Below are 17,630 nucleotides of genomic sequence, written 5' to 3'. Positions count from 1 at the left end.
TGACTCCTATTAGCAACACATTTCCTTACAATCTTCATCCCACATACTTTGTATAAATAGTGTTCATTTCTGGCTTCATATGGATAACATGCATAAAGCAAAGGGGTAATACTAATAATGTTAGATATATGAGAATGATATTAATGCTTCAATGGATTGCTACAGTTCTCATACGTGAGAACTGCAAGAATAGCAGCGGCTTGATTTAAGAAGTTTTGCAGTATCCCACTCTAGGAATACTAGAAAACCAATACTCCCAAAGAAAATGGGGCAACATTTCTAAGTGTGCAATTTGAAACATACTTACTAGGGAGCAAGTCCCAGTGAACCCAAAGGGAATTATTTCTGAAAACACACATTTAGGACAGTATTCTAAGAGAAGCATGCTTTAGCATCCATTATGTGGTTAATGGTAAAATGTTCCTTAATCAAAAGACTGAAATATGATGTTTTTGAAGTGCTAGAAACACCATAACATACTTCTCAAGTATCCCAAAATTTATGTTCATTTTTCAAAGGTAACCCTTCTTTCATTAGATTTTCCAAAATTCATTCATAATTTTCAGTCCCCACTAAAATGCGAAATAATAACACTAAACAATAATAAAAAGTATTTAGACCTCATGATTGCATGAAAATGTGTGTATGGTTCTTCTACGTGCTTTGATATACTTCTACTAAATGTTCTCATTTGGTGGTTTCACATTTGTTCCTCTATTATTAGTAATACCTAGAGCTGTCAGCATTTTTTTTCCTGAGCTGTCCCTACTTTCTGAGATGCTTTTCTGTCCATCACATTTTATCCTATCCTTCCTCCAAGGAGCTTAGGGCAGGGTGGTTCTCCACTCCTCCATTGTACTTTTATGTAAGGAGGATACGCTGAGAAAAAGTAGCCCATGGTCAGATCTGACTTGGGATTTGAAACTGGTTCTCTCCATTCCCAGTCCCCTAGTCTAGCCACTACACCGCACTAGCTCTCTGCCAGTTCCCACTGCTTCATCCCAGTTAGAAGGTACACATCCCTCCAAATCTGAAATCTCCATAGCTTACAATGTCAGGATCACCACCTAAATCAAACTAAACAGTAATATGAGAGATTAGCATTGCACTGTTTTCCACAGGTGTACAGCATAAGCTTTTCTGAGTAATGCTAGTGAATCAATGTTTCTCAGAGCAGCACCAGCTATATAAGAGCCACTGGCTTCCAGAGTAGCATCTGCTGATGATTTTAACGTAATCCAAATAAAGTGGCAAGTCTAGGTGCTCCTTTCATATATGCAGCTTGTTACAGAATGAAACAATCCCCTGTCACTTTGTCCTCCAGGTACCTTACCTTGCCACCTGCATCCAAACCAGAACAGGTAGGCTACTTTCTTGCAACCTGTTGCTAAAATAATCTGCTACAATACAAACATCTCTAGTACCCTAACACTGTTGTGGTGGGCAACATACAAGAAGTTAAGGGAATGGATTCCAAACCTTTGTAATTTTAATTTAAATAAAAAGGCGTTAGTCATGAAGAGGAGAAAAGAAGCATTACCTGAGTACAGAAGTGAATAGAGAAGAGCCAAGTGGCAGTCACAGGAAGGAGAATCTCTCCATTGTGCTTCCTTCTAAGTTTTCTCTCTCCTTCAGCATGCGGCTGAATTTCTAAAGACACTGAAGGAAATTCTCAGGGCTGTTTCTGTGAGTGGTAGCTCCCTCCCCTTCTCTCTCTATCCTCCCCTCCCACTTCCCCATACATATCCAAACAGCGAGCACGTTGACTGATTGCAATGTGAGTCAGGGAAGCAATGGGTAGGATTAAAATTCTCAAGGGCTGTTTTAAAACCCAACATGCTTTAAAATCAATAAGGTGACCCACGTTCCAAGACGTGCATGCACATAAACAGCAAAACAAGACTCAAGTCCCACCGCAACACCTTTGGTATCACAGTGCTCTTTACAGCTTGCAAGGAACAAAAATCCATCCACTTGGATCCACTGTTCAGAAGCACAACTATCTCTTGCCAGGCCATGCATAAGTCATAATTTATCATACCACAAATGGAGAGGAGGACTATCACAGATAACAGAGTCTGTTTGTCCATCCAGCTTTCCTCAAGGAACTCGGGGAAGCATACATGATTCTCTCCTCATGTTGCCTTTGCAACAACCCTGTGAGGTAGGCCAGACCAGCCACCCTTTATCAGCCTAATATCACCCAGGAGAACCGATGACTGACTGTAGTTTTGAATAAAGTTCTTAAACAAGCACTCTAGCCACTACACCACACGGTTTCTATATTTGCCTGAAGTGCAAATATATCCAGAGTATTAAAATAAATGAGCCAAGCCTCAAAACAACAGGGGAACACTAGGACCTGGCTGGGCCACCTTCCTGGTTGCCGCTGTTCATTTAAAACAAACAAACACAGCCCAGCCTACTTTTGGCAGAGTTGCCACCATTCCTAGAAAAGGAGTGGTTTAACAGACATTAGTCATATGCATGTTCCATATCATTTTAAATGTGCTTATTAATTGTGATTTCAGGGTTCTAGGATACTGGTTGATACTGGTTTTCAGTTGGTGGGTAACATCCTGACCGGGGTTAGGCCTCTGTGTGTCCTGATGCTGAAAGTGTGCGGGTTGATATGGCAGAAGCATTTGGGTTGTGAAAAAGCTAGTGAGGTCAATCTAAAAGCAGCCATTTGACAACTCTATCTTCCTTTGGACAAGTATGGTTCTCCTGAGAGGAACATCACAGGACAAAGAGGCTCCATTTTCCTATTATTTCCTGGATGGATAATTCATGCTTCATGAAATGAACATAGGGAGGGGCACCAGAACATAATGAGGGTCACACAGAGATCACATGCTGCCTCCAACAACAGGGTAGAAGAAAAGCTTTTCCTGTCCTCTCATGGTGATTAATCCTTAGCACCTAGCAAGCTGGATTCTTATTTTGCCCTTCAGGAGATGGGAGGGAGGGCAGCCAAAGAGACCAGGAAAGGTGTTGGGGTAGGAAAAGCCTGCTGCAATATAGCTGCTATTCAGATCAACATACTTTGCAGCTTTAAGTCTTGAATCCTGCTTTTGAAGAGGTGAGGGGTGGGCTGACCACTTAACTAAGTTCCCAGTGGGCCGCTTCCTTACAGGGTTGCTGGCAGCTGGAAGCAAGCAGAGCTGAGCACTAGCAGCTCCACCAAGTCCCCAGGGGCCATATGGCTGAGACCCTTCAGCAGCAGTGATGGTCAGTGTCATCTTCCCAGTTGGTTGCTCCAACCTTGCTACCAGTTGGTAGTGGTTCAGGAGGAGGTGACAGGTGAAAATGATGGCTACTGTCAGTTCTGAGAGCCAAGTCTACACTGAGAGTTACTGACAATAAACTAGAGTCCCCACCTTGAGCTGGTGCTTCCCTAGAGAAACTGTAGAGTTTTGCACAAATCCTAGACTGTTGCCTGGTCATCATGCTGGCAATGTGATGTCACTTCTGCGTATTTGCTGGAAGAGACATATTACCATTTACAATTTTTTTCCCTCCTGCCAGTGGCTGGTGGGCAATGTAAAGCAGAAGCAGAAGGCCTTCTGATAAACCAGGAGACCTGGTCTCCCTAGCTGCATGAGGTGGGCAAGAGTCACTGCTACCATGAGTTGGCAGCCTCCAACTTGAGCAAAGGGAAGGCTCTGTTGATGCTAGGGTTGTCAGGTCCCCTGGGGAGGTCCTGGCACTCATCTTTGGGGACATCTTCATGTACATACTTTGCATGTGTGTACTCCTGGGGGGGGTGGGTGGGTAGCATGATGACATTACTTCCGGGAAGTGATGCCATTACACAGGTGCTGGGAGCGCTACTGTGTTTCATAGCCCAAATTGGCTCCAGGGGTGGCACAATAATGTCACTTCCAGGAGTGATGTTGTTGTGCTGCCTCGGGAGCATGGCTGGGAGGCCTATTCCCCTGCCTCCCCCCCCCCCCCGCAGCTGGCCAGGTGAGTAGTGGCTGGCAGTGGAGAGTGAGAGTGGGGGATCCCCTGCACCCATTGGGTATGTTTTGCCAAAATTTGAAAACAACAGAAATCTAATACAGAGCTGAAACTGCAATGCTGAAACTGACATAAGCAATTTAACATGACATTAAACAACATGGAACCTACTCAGTAGGAGCATACTTGCAGCAACAGACAGTATGCAGTAGTATAGTCTACAGTCCCCATTTCTCTCTCTGAACCATTTCCTTACCCATGTAAAAAAGTCTTCCTGAATAATTAAGTTTTGCATAGTTTGTGGAAAGCCAGGAGAGTGGGAAACTTCTTCAGGCAGGCCATTCCATAAAGTGGGGGCTACCATAGAGAATGTGTGTGTAGAGGCTCTTGATTTAACTCAACTGCAGAGTGGAACCTGCAGAAGGCCCTGTTCAGAAAAGTCTAAGCTGCCATGGTAGAGCATAGGGAGAGAGACTGTCCTGCTGATATGAGGGACCAAGGCCATAAAAGGCTTTGTATGTGATGGACAAAACATTGAATTGAGACTGGTAATTGATGAGAGGCCAATGGAGAGACTGCAGAATGGGAGTAACATCCAAACTCTCCCTAGTTCCTGATAATAACTGAGCTGCAATATTCTGCACCACTTGGGGTCTCTGAGTTGACTTTGAGGAGAAACCTATGTAGAGTACATTACAGAAGTATCAATGTTAGTAGTATCACTACATTGATACTACTGTATCAAATGTAGTAGTAGAGGGCTTTTTTTCAGCTAGAACATGGTGGAATGGCGTTCCAGCAACTCCTGAAAACAGTCAAATGTCCCATCGCCCCGCCCCCTGATCTCCGGACAGATATCGGTTCCCCTGGAGAAAATGGCATTTAAACTTCCAGTACCGCCGCTTATTTGACCCAATGGGAGGGGGAGGGCGGGGTTCTCTCCTCCTCCCATTGGTGAGGGGGAGGAGGAAATTCTGCTTCTGGGGCAGGGATGACGTGATCAAGTGGAGCGCAAGTGAACAGGGAGGAATACACGTGAGTCTGTTCACTTGCCATTCAAGTGTCATTCGTCACTTGTAGCTGGGCCCTTAGTTGAGGGGGGTCTTGATTTTGCTTCATTTGCTTCCCAAATGTTATTCCTGTAACTGACTTGACTGCTGCTTCATTTTTTCCTTTAACAAATTGCTTTTTCTTTACAATTTCAGTATCTACCCATTGTTGGTAGATTGTTGGTAGGATAAAAATTCTGTGGAAATATCAAAGCAGAACTCATACTTTCCTTCAGAGAAAAGGTGGCTAATACATGCTATAAACCAACCAACTCTGTAGTCCAGTCCCTTCATTATATAACTTCAATCTTTTTTTAAAAATTGCATTTATAATCTGCTCCATTTGGGGGGATATAAAAATGTAAACATGAAAAAATGATTTTTGAGGGAAGAGGAAATGTATTAGGAGGGTTTTTTTTAAAAAAATCCTCTCCTGCCATTTTCTTGCTTTAAAAAAGCTTTAAAATGCAGAGGGAAGACGTTTCCTCATTTCTGCTGCTCCATGTGGCTGTATTGCATGCACGTGCAGCAGCAGAAAGGGGGGAAACTCTCCTTCACTGCAGGGCCGGATCAAGAGGGGGCGGGGGGGGGGGAAGTCTGCCCCTGGCACTGCCAAAGAGGGGGTGCCAGGCACAGCTGCTAGCTTCCAGGAGCGCGCCAGTGACAGCACGGGCAACTGAGTGGCCACTCGTGCCATTCACTTGCCCAGCAGGACAGGGAGTGCACAGCAAGCTGGCCGCCCCCTCAGCTGGGCAGGTGAATGGCACAGAGAGCTGGAGGCCACCCACACCACTCGCCTGCCCGGCTGAGGGTGCGGCCAGCTTGCTGCGCACTCCCTGTCCTGCTGGGCAGGCGAGTGGCATGGAGGGCTAGGAGACCACCTGCGCCATTCACCTGCCCCACAGGACAGGGAGTGCGTGGCAAGCCGGCTGCCCCCTCAGCCGGGCAGGTGAATGGCACGGAGAGCTGGAGGCCGCCCACACCACTCACCTGCCCGGCTGAGGGGACAGCTGTCTTGCTGCATGCTCCCTGTCCTGCAGGGCAGGTGAGTGGCACAGGCGGCTTCCCAGCAGCCAGTGCTGCTGCCACTCCGCTGACAAAGTGATGTCATCACGCAGTGCTGGGAGCACGCGCACGCTGTGCACGCACGCAAGGGTGGCCAGAACCCTAGATCTGGCCCTGCCTCACTGCACTGTTTTTGCAAAGTGTGTGTGGGGGGGGTTCTTGGGAGAAATGCAGGAGCTTTCCCTTCCCCAGTGGCAGCTTTCTGAGCCCATTTGCATGCTGCTTTTTTTTTTAAATAGAAGCCAATCCCCAAGGTGATGTTGGCTCCATGGAGAACTTGCAAAAGAAGTAACATGAAGAGTGGTTGTTAGATATAATACCAAGCCTCTCCTGTGCATAGGGTTGCCAGCCTCCAGGTGAAACTAAAGAGAACCCTCATGGGAAGAAACAACAATTACCAACCAATAAACAACTCTATTATAAGTGCCCAAAGGGCCATACGTGTTTCCCATACAAATAAACTTAATTCTTGTTTGCTGGCACAATGAGGCTTCGGGTGGGGGCAAAAGGTGGTCGTGGGGGGAAGTGCAAAGATTGTCCTGGCTGCCCCGCAGGAAGCAGTACTGAGCAGGGCTCTGTGGCAGCAGAGACTCCCGCTCCCCAAAAATCACCTGTGGGAGCTATGGAGGAGGCTGAAGAGCTCTTGCCACTGGGGGAAGAGGAACTCTTTAAACTGTTTGAGGAGGAGGAGGGTGAGGGATCTATGGAGGAATGGTTAGGGTTTGATGAAACATCCATCACATCCCCATCCCAAACTCTCAGTGCTGTCCCTGCTTGCAGTCCACCCCTCACTCCCTTCCATTGCCAGCTCCATGGTGCAGCCAGTAACCCTTCATCCTCCCTCCCCAGAACAGTTAGTGGGCCACGGTTCAAACTCTGTATGGAGGCACTTTTGGGCCCTTCCGAATGACCACTGTGTGGTGTGGTGCTGTGTCTGTGATGGCCTGGTGTGCAGAGGCAATTACCCAAAGCACCTGTCATCGACAGTCCTGACTAGGCACCTGAAGACACGCCACCTGAACCTGTGGTCTCCGTCCTCAGCCAACGAAACATCCAGCGGGGGGAGACAGAGGGCTACCAGGTCCTCTGAGCCAGGATCAGTGGGAGGGTCACCGGAATCAACCCCAAGCAAGAAGCCTTGCTCCGAGGGTGCTGGTGGTGGGAGTGGAATGGTCAGGCAGGCCGCCCTTGGGAAGGTTGTTCCACCAGAGTCAGGGATACTGCCGTTGCAAAGGGTGAGGTCAAGGGCTCAGGAGACAGGCATTCGTGTCGTGGCAGAGATGATTGCCCTGCAAGGATTCCCCCTATCCATCATAGAAGGCATGGGCTTCTAAAGGCTGCTTCAGCACTTTGCCCCATGGTTCTCCATGCCATCACGGCGCTCGTTGGGTGTCGAGTCCTGCCTGACTTCTACCAGTCTGTGTGAGACATGGTGCTCGGGGAGCTGTCAGCCACCAAAGGCCGTACAGTACACTTCACGGCTGACCTCTGGAGTGGCTTTCATCATAGCTACCTTAAACAACAAAAGACAGAGGACCCACTCAGCAACAAGCTAAACCAAATAGTGGAAACCACAAGAGTGGGTGGCAATAAGAATCAAATAAATTTATGACAACATAAACAGTGTGCATGAGCAGTACAGTACAAACAATGTTATACATATTAAATCCATATATGAAAATTCAGATACAGGTGCATACGTTAATACATCAATTACCCAAAGTACAAATCCGTGAATTCCAAGGTTACAGTCATTCAAATAAAAAAAGTCCAGTATTGTGCCCACTATGGAGCAAAGAAACTTGTTCACGCCTAATGTGCAGCACCGGTATGATCCGCTGTTTCGTCCTCGACCTCTTCAGGGGCGTATATTAAAGATTCTGTAAACAACAAATCACAAGGCAGGAACTCCATCTAGACGTTCTCATAACAAATCAAAATAAAGGGATTAAACGTACCCAGTACAAAACAATTCAAAAAGATGCACCAAAGATTCAATGTTACACACGTAGCTCAAAGGCTAATCAACCCAATCAATTCGGCTTGTTACAGTAACGTGATTAACAAGAAGGTGGTTTAAATACTATTCTACAGAGTTACATTTAAAGAGACAAGCATCAGTAATGGAATCATAGACAACACGTTCACTAAGTGAGAAAGAAGATGTCACAGATTGTTATACTGACATATATGGAAACACATTATAAATAACAAGATAAATCCAAATCACTGTTTAACCCCTTAGGTTTTAGGGTATTTAACTTAAATATCCAATAAGCTTCCTTACGAAGTAAAGTAGTCTTCACAGAATGATGGGGGACATTGCTAGCCTGAAACAATACTGTGAATTGGAAATCGTCATATTTATGTCCACTTGCCATGAAGTGTTCTACCAAAGGAGCCTCTATGATATTATTGCGAATGCGAGACATGTGTTCCAATAATCTAGTCTTCAAGGCTCTCATTGTACTGCCTACATAAAGTTTTGAGCACTCACATTTGATTAAATACACGACCCCCGAGGACTGGCAAGTAGTGAAATGTTTTAAACTGATAGTCTGTCCATCAGGGGGATAAATGATGTCCCTGCCCATCCACGCCAACGGACACAAGTGGCAATGGCCACATCTAAAATGCCCAAGCGGGGATACCCTCCCCTGGGGTATCCGTTGGGGTCTCCGACCATCTGAATGTACAATTAAATCCTTAATGTTGCGGGTTCTCCAAAAAGCTATCACAGGTGGTTCCAAACACCCGGGAACCTCCCTTAACAATGGCCAATATTTAAAGATCACCTGACGAATTTTGTGTGATAAGTTAGTAAAGTCTAAAGACCAATGGATCTGATCTGAAGATCTTTTAATACTGGACCGGAATAATCTCACCCTAGGGACACAGTCTGCTCTCTGCCTTGCTTTGGTCAAGATGTTTAATGGATAGCCTCTATTCTGAAAAGCGCGAAGTAAGTTACTGGATTCTCTAAAGTAATCTGAAGCATCCGATGAATTCCGTTTAAGAGGAAGAAGTTGTCCAAACGGGATATTAGCTTTAAGTGAATAAGGATGAAAAGAATCAAAATATAAATAAGAATTACGATCTGCTGTCTTTTTAAACGGTTTAATCCCTAAAGTATTATCCCGTTTGCGGTAAATAGTCAGATCCAAAAAATCTATGGAGTCGCTATTACTAACCATAGTGAATCGAATATTATTGTTCAATGAATTGAACCAGTCACCAAAGTGAGTAAAGTCTTCCACCCCAGAAATAATTAAAAATAAATCATCAATATAGCGAAAATAAGCTATGATATTATGGAAGTAGGGTTTAGAAGAATCATTAAAGATCATACTTTCTTCCAACTGAGCCATAAAGAGGTTTGCCATGCTGGGGACAGTGGCACACCCCATGGCGACCCCCTTAGTTTGTAAATAGAACTGGTCCTCAAAACAAAAATAATTCTTCTCCACCACCAAATCAAAACAGCTTGACACTGGGCTACAGGACAATTATTCTCCAGGCCTGGGGGATGGACGAGGTCCATACTGGGTTGAACATCACCACCACCGTAAAGGCAGCACTGAGGGAGTAGACGGTGGGGGGAAAGGGTATGTCTGTGCCTTTACACGGGAAGCAACATGTTGGCAGCCCTGAAAGAGGCATCCCTCCTGGGCCTGGTGTGCATGGCGCACAAGCTGCACCTGGTGATGAGCGATGTGCACAGGCTGGGGAGCAAGCCAAGGGACAGCTGGGACAAGGGAAATTGTGGACATGCAATCTGCTGGACAGCTGCTGCCTCATCACTTCCCACTTCTCCTATAGCATCAACTCTTCCTGCGAGCTGTTCCAGAGACAGGGGGAGGTGGGACCCCAAGCAGCAACTCTTTCAGGACCTGCCCACCCACTGGAACTCCACCTACGATATGATATGTTGTCTGGTGGATCAGAAGGGCCCGTTGCAGGACATCCTGTCATCTACGGACGTTCTGAGGTGGGGAGAGGAGCTGAGCCTCAGCTCCATGGAATGGAGAGTCCTCGCCCAGATGTCCTGGATACTGAAACCCTTTAAGGAGGCCACCGAGCTCTTGTGCTCATACAAGTCCAGCCTGGGTCAGGTCATCCCCCTGATCTACAGGCTTGACCAGTTTCTGGCCAAGGAGCTCGAGCACAAGAAACAGTTGCTCCCTAGGGTCTGGGACTTTGTGAGGAGGATGCAGGCATGCATGACCAAGCGCTTGCATCCTCTGTGCCATGAGGTGCCATACCAAATGACCTCCCTCTGTGACCCCCGGATCAAGGGAAGCATTAGCATGTGGGCAGGTCAGATGCAGTGCTGGAAGAAGGAGCTCCGCACAGCAGTGCTCCATTTCCAGAAAGAGAAGGCAGGATGGAGGGAACTGGGCAGAGGCGAAGGGCAGGCGGAGGAGGAGGAGGAGGAGGAGGAGGAGGAGGGGTGGAGGGAGTTGGGAAGAGACCCACACCAAGAGACCCACCCAAATGGCCCCACTTGATCTCTGGGCCTCGTCGGTGGGGTGTGTGGTTGGCTGCAGCACAATGCGCACGTCTCTTGCAGTGGAGGACTCAGTGATGGCTATGATGCGAGAGTACCTTGCAGAGCCCACTGAGCCCCCCATTCCAGCCCCTTGGAGTATTGGGTGAGTAAATCTGCCATATGTCCGTACCTGTCCATCGTGGCAACCAACATCCTGTCCTACCTTCCCACCAGCGTGCAGAGCGAGCGGGTGGGACCTCCTCCCTCCCTTCTGCTATGCACGTCTGCACCTGGACCTGGTGGACATGTTGACCTTCATCAATGTCAACCTCAACCTACTTGGGTATCTCTCCGAGGAGCTGGACCTACCTGGGCTCTGAGACACCCCAAGTCTACTGTGGTTCTAGGCCAAACTCCTCTGCAGCGGGTTCTAGCCCCCCTCAGTTCTCAGGGCTTCTTCCATGGCTGGTAACCCTTTGTCCTCCTCCCCCAGACAAGTTCTCCTTCTCTCTTTCAGCCTCTCCCTCTCTGGATGGCACCAATACAATCCTTCCCCATGACTTGTCCTGCCCATCATGTCCTCTCCCTGAGAAGTTTCTGGAAGGTCGCTCTTTCTACCTCTCCCTCTCTGGATGGCACCAATATGACTCTTCCCCACGATTTGTCCTGCCCATCGCATCCTGTCCCTGACAAGTTCCCGGACATTCCCTTTTTCATCCTAGCCATGTGAGGATGGAAGCAATAAGACCCTTCCCAATGACCTCTCCTGTCCTGTCCTGCCCATCCCATCCTGTCCGCAAAGGCAGGAAAGTGGGAAATGTCAGCTGTCGCCGCCTTTGGACATAAGGGACTACCATGGCACTGCTGCCACCTTTGGGCCTTCCTAGTCTTGCTCCAGAATGCAGCTATAATAACCCCTTGTCCTCCTCTCCCTGACAAGGTCCTGGACATTCCCTATTTCAACCTCTCCCCCTCTGGATGGAACCAATACGACCCTTCCCAATGACCTCTCCTGTCCTGCCCATCCCATCCTTTCCACGAAGGCAGGAAGGTGAGTGATGCTGGCGACAGCCTCCACTTCGACACAGGAGGGGCAGACAATCCTCTTCCGGAGCAGTCTGCGTAATCCTTCACAGTGAATGTTGGGGTCTTCCTTCATGGTCCTTCTCCACAATGCGGCTGTTAACCCTTTGTCCTCCTTGCCCTGTCAAGCTCCTGGTCCCTCTTTGGAGTTGCTGGGGGCACCTTGCCCACAGAATTGAAACCCCAGGGTCCCATCTCCATGAAACGTGTGTGTGTGTGTGTGTGGTGACCTTTAGAGGACAGTCATTAGTAGGTCTCCAAATAAAGAAGTAAACACTGTGGTATTTATGGTTGTTGTGGGTTTTCCGGGCTGTATTGCCGTGGTCTTGGCATTGTAGTTCCTGACGTTTTGCCAGCAGCTGTGGCTGGCATCTTCGGAGGTGTAGCACCAAAAGACAGAGATCTCTCAGTGTCACAGTGTGGAAAAGATGTTGGCAGGTCATTTGTATCTACTCAGGAGGGGTGGGGTTGAGCTGAGTCATCCTGTAAGAGTTTCCCGGGGTGTGGAATGCTAATGGCGGGAGGCTTCACTGTATCCTGAGGAGGTTCTTTTGCATATGGATTGGTGCTTGATGTGCTAATCTTCTCTGCAGGGCTATTGTCGAGTATAGAGTGTTTTGTTAGCCTGGTGTTTTTCAGAACTGGAAACTATGCTCTGTTCATTCTTAAGGTTTTTTCTTTCCTGTTGAAGTTTTGCTTATGCTTGTGAATTTCAATGGCTTCCCTGTGCAGTCTGACAAAGTAGTTGGAAGTGTTGTCCAGTATTTTGGTGTCCTGGAATAAGATACTGTGCCCTGTTTGAGTTAGGCTATGTTCAGCCACTGCTGATTTTTCAGGTTGTTCAAGTCTGCAGTGTCTTTCATGTTCTTTTATTCTTGTCTGGATGCTACGCTTTGTGGTCCCGATGTAAACTTGTCCACAGCTGCAGGGTATACGGTATACTCCTGCAGAGGTGAGGGGGTCTCTACTGTCTTTTGCTGATTGTAGCATCTGTTGTATTTTTCGGGTGGGTCTGAATACTCCTTGAAGGTTATGCTTTTTCATAAGCTTTCCCATCTGATCAGTAATTCCTTTGATATATGGCAAAAACACTTTTCCTGTAGGAGACTGTTTTTCCATCGTTCTCCGGCCGTGAAAGCCTTCGACAATACACTGTGGTATTTAGTTAATAGCTTGTAAATCCAAAACAAATCATACGCAATAATCAAAAACAATAACATAAAGACATTATAATAACAGTAAAACTATAAAGATAGAAACACAAAAATAGAAGCCCAAAATTATTCAAAGAATTATTGGGCCATTTCATCATGCCCTTAAGGAGATGTTCCACTCACCGAACGCTGGTGGCTTTTCCTCATGAATCCAGATGTCTCCATTTTCAAAATGGTTGCGGGCTTCTGTTTTTTCAGCACCTTTTTTTGGGAACGCACTTTCCATGATCCCAGAAAAGGTGCCAAAAATTGGAAGCCATATGGCCTGCATACTTAATATTGCACACTTAATGCTGTCTTTCTGAGAAGTTCCTTAGAACACACACACAGTACTTGTGGGAAGAGGCAAATATATATGTTTTCATGAGCTTGAATTCTGGGAGGATTGACTGGGGACCCTGACAACCAGCTAGAAGTGATGAATTACACTTGAATGGCAAGTGAACAGACTCCCATAGTCTACTGGTACATGTTTCAACAACTTGACCTGAATAACAAGATGAGGTCATTTCCAGTTAATAACAATACCTTCCATGCTGCCAGTAGTAAAAGATAAGATGAATCAACAGTTAATTATTTTCAGTTCCCTTTTTAGTTAAAAAAATTGGAAGTTTCCCTTCATTTTTATTTAAAACAAAACTTCCAAGGGAACTACCCTTTGCAGCTTTTTCTTAGTCTCTTGAACCTATTATATTCAACAAGTCCCATTTGTTAAAACATGACCAGGGCTGGTTCATAAGCCTCACCCTCGTATAGTAGTACTTCCTCTGTACCTTCTCTGTTGCTAGGGGTATTCCCCTAAACCATAGCAGAGAGCCACAATGGATCTTCTTGTACTGAAGCAAAAGAAAAAATTTTGTGTGCGTGAACAAAAGAATCTGAAAAAAGACGAATTGTGGCAATGCAGTTCTTTGTCTAGAAAAGCAATGCACAAATGTTCTGCTGGCAATCAATGAAAATCAATTATCACGATCCTGCTGACAGTATAATTCAGTATCTGACTCACTGATTCACCATCATTATGTTACTTCATTGTTGTCAACAACTGGAGAAGAGTATACTGGATTTAGACAAGGTTTGGGGTTGAATCTAGAGCTAGTGCTCTTGCACAAGTGGGAATGCAAGAAAAATAGTATAAAAGTCAAACTTGTATTCCTACTTGTGTTTTCACTTGCCCAAGATTTGTGCAATTAATTTCTGTACAATATTTATATAGGGAGGAAAGTGCTAGGTATTGCACAAGATCTTTCACAAGTGGAACTATGCTAAGGCCATTTATATTTTCACTTGTCCATTGCTGGATATAAGCCTTAATATCTACTTTAGATATAGAAGTATACACAGTATTCCAAATGCTGCCACAGGATAGTTTTATGTAATATTATTTTGATACTGCCATTTTATTTCCCATTCCTTTCTAGCACAGAATTTGCCCCTTTTCACTTTCACCTTTGAGACCTTAAAATATATGTATTACTTGTTACCTACTTCGTTGTTTATATTGTGTTGTAGCCTCAAAGTAACATTAAAATATGTGGGCCCTTGGGGGAGCAGACTCCGCCCCTTGTCTGTCAGCCATCTTGTTGAGTGATGTCTGCTGGAGGCCGAGTAGCATCACCCCGGTCCCGGCCCTGGTATTCTAGGGACATGTTTTGTTGGCTTGTAGCCTGTGCTCTCCACCTTCCACTTGTTCTGCACTGACGTCCACTTCTCTCTTTCTCCACTGCTCTCATTTCAACTACAACACCAACTCTACCACCCCACTCCCTCATGAAGCCTTCAGTATATCCTTCCCCCCATTCCCAACTTGCCACACCCAGACCTACCCCCAGACCTCATGCCAATCCCAGACTGAAGCAGGGCCAAGGAATGGCTTTCTCATTGGTCCTCCTGTGCCTTGTCCCCACGGGTTCTGGCAGCAGTTGGGTAGGCCAGCAAGGCCTCGCCTTACATCTTTGGCCCTCCCTCACCTCCTGAGTGTTGAGCAGTGTCCACATATCACCCAAGCCCGGTGGCTTGCCCAGGGCCATGGCACCATGGTGGTCAGATGGCTGGCCCCTGTCAGGGCTATTCGCCCGGTCCCCAGGGCAGCCTCAATTCTCTGGGCCAAGGGGAAGCATTAGCATAATATTTGGGATGCTCACTGCTGCATCTTTCTCAATGGTGGCTCTTCCACCATCTCCTCCCATGGCCCAGCTGGTTGCCTCCTGGGGGTGATTGCCTATCCTCACTGGCTGTCCACGGTCTCTTCCCCAGTAAACATGAGGTCTCTGTGGGGGCTGGAGGGGTTGTGGGAGGTGATAGGACTGTGTCCCTGTGCTGCCATGGCAGACCCCATGGGGGGCAGGGGCATGTTGGGTGAAATCCGAGGAGGCATACATGAACACACATTCCCCTTTTTGAAGACTTCTGTTGGGGACCTGTCCTCTTTGTACATCTGTGACATGAAGTCAGCGTTTATGTACAGGTGCCCTGCTCAGTGCTCCACAGTATAGTTGAAAAGGAGGAGAGAAAGATACCACTGCATTATTCTGGGGTTGTATCCTTTATTCTGACCATCCAAAGTAATAGGGTGTGGTTGGTAACTAGTGTGAAGGGCTTGTTGGTAAAGTAATACTGGAGCTCCAATCACCCACTTGACCGCCTGGGCATCTTTCTCAACTGTTGCATAGCTGTGCTCAGCTGCCTGCAGTTTGTGGCTGAGGAACAATATTGGGGGCTCCTCCCCACTGATCTCCTGTGAAGAAACCACCTCCATTCCCATCCCCAAGGCATTTGTAGTATGAATGGTTTCAAGAAGTTGGGGTTCTGGAGCACAGGAGATTATGACAAAGCTGCCTTGGGGGCCTGGAATACTTGTTGCTGCTCAGGTGTCCACCTGATGGCGTTTGTGTCATCCTTCTTTAAACAGTCTAAGAGGGGGCTGGCCAGACTGTTCCATACAGAAGCTTGAAGGGAGAGAAGCTGGTGGAATCCTGGTTGGGGGGCTGTTGGACTGTGAGGAGCAGGGGATCCATGTAGAGGTCCCATTGGGAAGATCTGTCTCAGGCCATCCTGTTACCCAGAGGGAAGGTCTCCTTGTGAGTTGGGTGGAAATGAGCAGCAAGGAGAAGGCAGTGAGAAGGGGTAATTGAGGGATCTCCACCAAGGTTTACAAGGACTGTCCCAGCTAGAGAACTCTTTCAGTGACCAGACAGATGTTTCAACCAAAAACGGGAAGTTTTATTGAAAATAACAAAGATCAGCAGCACACAAAACACACACAACACACATTCAGAGCTATCTAGAAAGCAGTGGTGAAAGTTGGATAGGGATTGGGTGTCATTTACCATCCAGGTATCTGGGAGAGAGAGAGAGAGAGAGAGAGAGAGAGAGAGAGAGAGAGAGAGAGAGAGAGAGAGAGAGAGAGAGCATTGAACAACCTGTGTGTCAAGGTGGAAGGACTTGAACGGAGGTTTGAGGGTGGATGCTGAACCCACAGATGCACATAGCTTATGGCAGAAGGGCAGTCTGATTTATATCATGGCACAATTATAATTATAAGCCTTCTAATCTTGTGGGGTCAAGTCTGACCATAACAAACCTGTGGAGCATCCTCTTGAGGTTCTGGCTGAACCTCTTGACCAATCCATTAGTCTGTGGGTGGTGAACAGAGGTGAAGAGTTGGCAGATCTCCAGTGTCTGACATAGTTGTCAAGAGACAACAGCAGTAAACAGGGTCCCACAGTTCTTGGGGAAGTCCTACCTGCACAAAGAATTGCAAGAGGTCCCTAGCCACTCCTGAGGCCTGCAATTTGTGGAGTGGCACTGACTCTGGGTTGCAGGTGGCATATTCCATTAGAACTAACAGGTAACAGCTACCCCTCATGGTCCTATGAAGTCCATGGCCATCCATTCAAGCAACATGTGCATCACTGGAAGGGGGGCTCAGGGGGCCCAAGCAGGTCTGCTGGCAGGTCAGGCAGGAATGACAAAATGTCTGGATGTCATATGAAATGACATCCAGGGCCAGAAGAAATGGAGCAGGATCTAAGAGAGGGTGCCCTGGGGCCCCTACCCAGGCATGATCATGATTATATTGTCTCTCACTTGCACTATGTAATCTGCCTTAGATCTCAATGAGAAAGGCTGACTAGAAATGACTGACTGAATGTGGAGCATCTTCTACATTAATAAAATAATTTGGGAGGGGCATATCTTCCTCCAAGCATTCTCCTTGCCAGCAGCAGGATTGCAACCTAATGCTGTACTTTTGCTTGGACTCAACTAACTGGTGACTTACACCATCCCTAAAGGAATTTCCTTCTGAAAGAGAAAGGGCTAAAGAAGCCAGATCATTGCATGAAACAAGCAGTTGTAATTATTTGACAACTGCCTTTGGCCATTTCCACACAGTTTATCTTGTTGTGGAAAATCACGAAATCTCGCGAGAAGACACTGTTATCACGCGAGAAGACGCGGTTATCGCACAAGACGACGCGATAACAGCGTCTTCTCGCGTGATTTTGTGCAAGATTTCACTATTTTCCACAACAAGGAAAGCTGTGTGGAAACGGCCTTTGTCTAAACAAAGTCCCTGATAGAGGGAGAGGGCAGTTGATGCCGAGCTAATTCTTACTTTTGCCTCAAGACTCAGATGACTAGCTCTTTGAAACAAAGTTGTAAAAATTGATGGAGAATGTTCACACTTCCTGACCGGCTGTGTTTGGGGCTACCTTGACTCAGCATCATGCTCACAAGCTCATACCTTGGAAATCTAGATGGTCT

General features: G+C 46.8%; 1 protein-coding gene across 1 annotated transcript in view; it reads right to left on the bottom strand.

Annotated features, from left to right (window-relative positions):
- HRH2 (histamine receptor H2) overlaps window positions 1-15,216 on the bottom strand; it is a 61,592-nt gene extending 46,376 nt beyond the window's left edge. The window contains exon 1 of the mRNA XM_054976368.1: window positions 15,095-15,216. Coding sequence (XP_054832343.1) covers window positions 15,095-15,216 — 122 coding nt within the window. The remainder of the gene's footprint in view (window positions 1-15,094) is intronic.
- Window positions 15,217-17,630: the final 2,414 nt, after the last annotated feature.

The sequence above is a fragment of the Eublepharis macularius genome, chromosome 4 (genome assembly GCF_028583425.1).
Source record: "Eublepharis macularius isolate TG4126 chromosome 4, MPM_Emac_v1.0, whole genome shotgun sequence".
NCBI classification, from domain to species: Eukaryota; Metazoa; Chordata; class Lepidosauria; order Squamata; family Eublepharidae; genus Eublepharis; species Eublepharis macularius.
The sequence above is the reverse complement of the archived record's forward strand: the minus strand, read 5'-3'. Positions and strand labels throughout refer to the sequence as shown.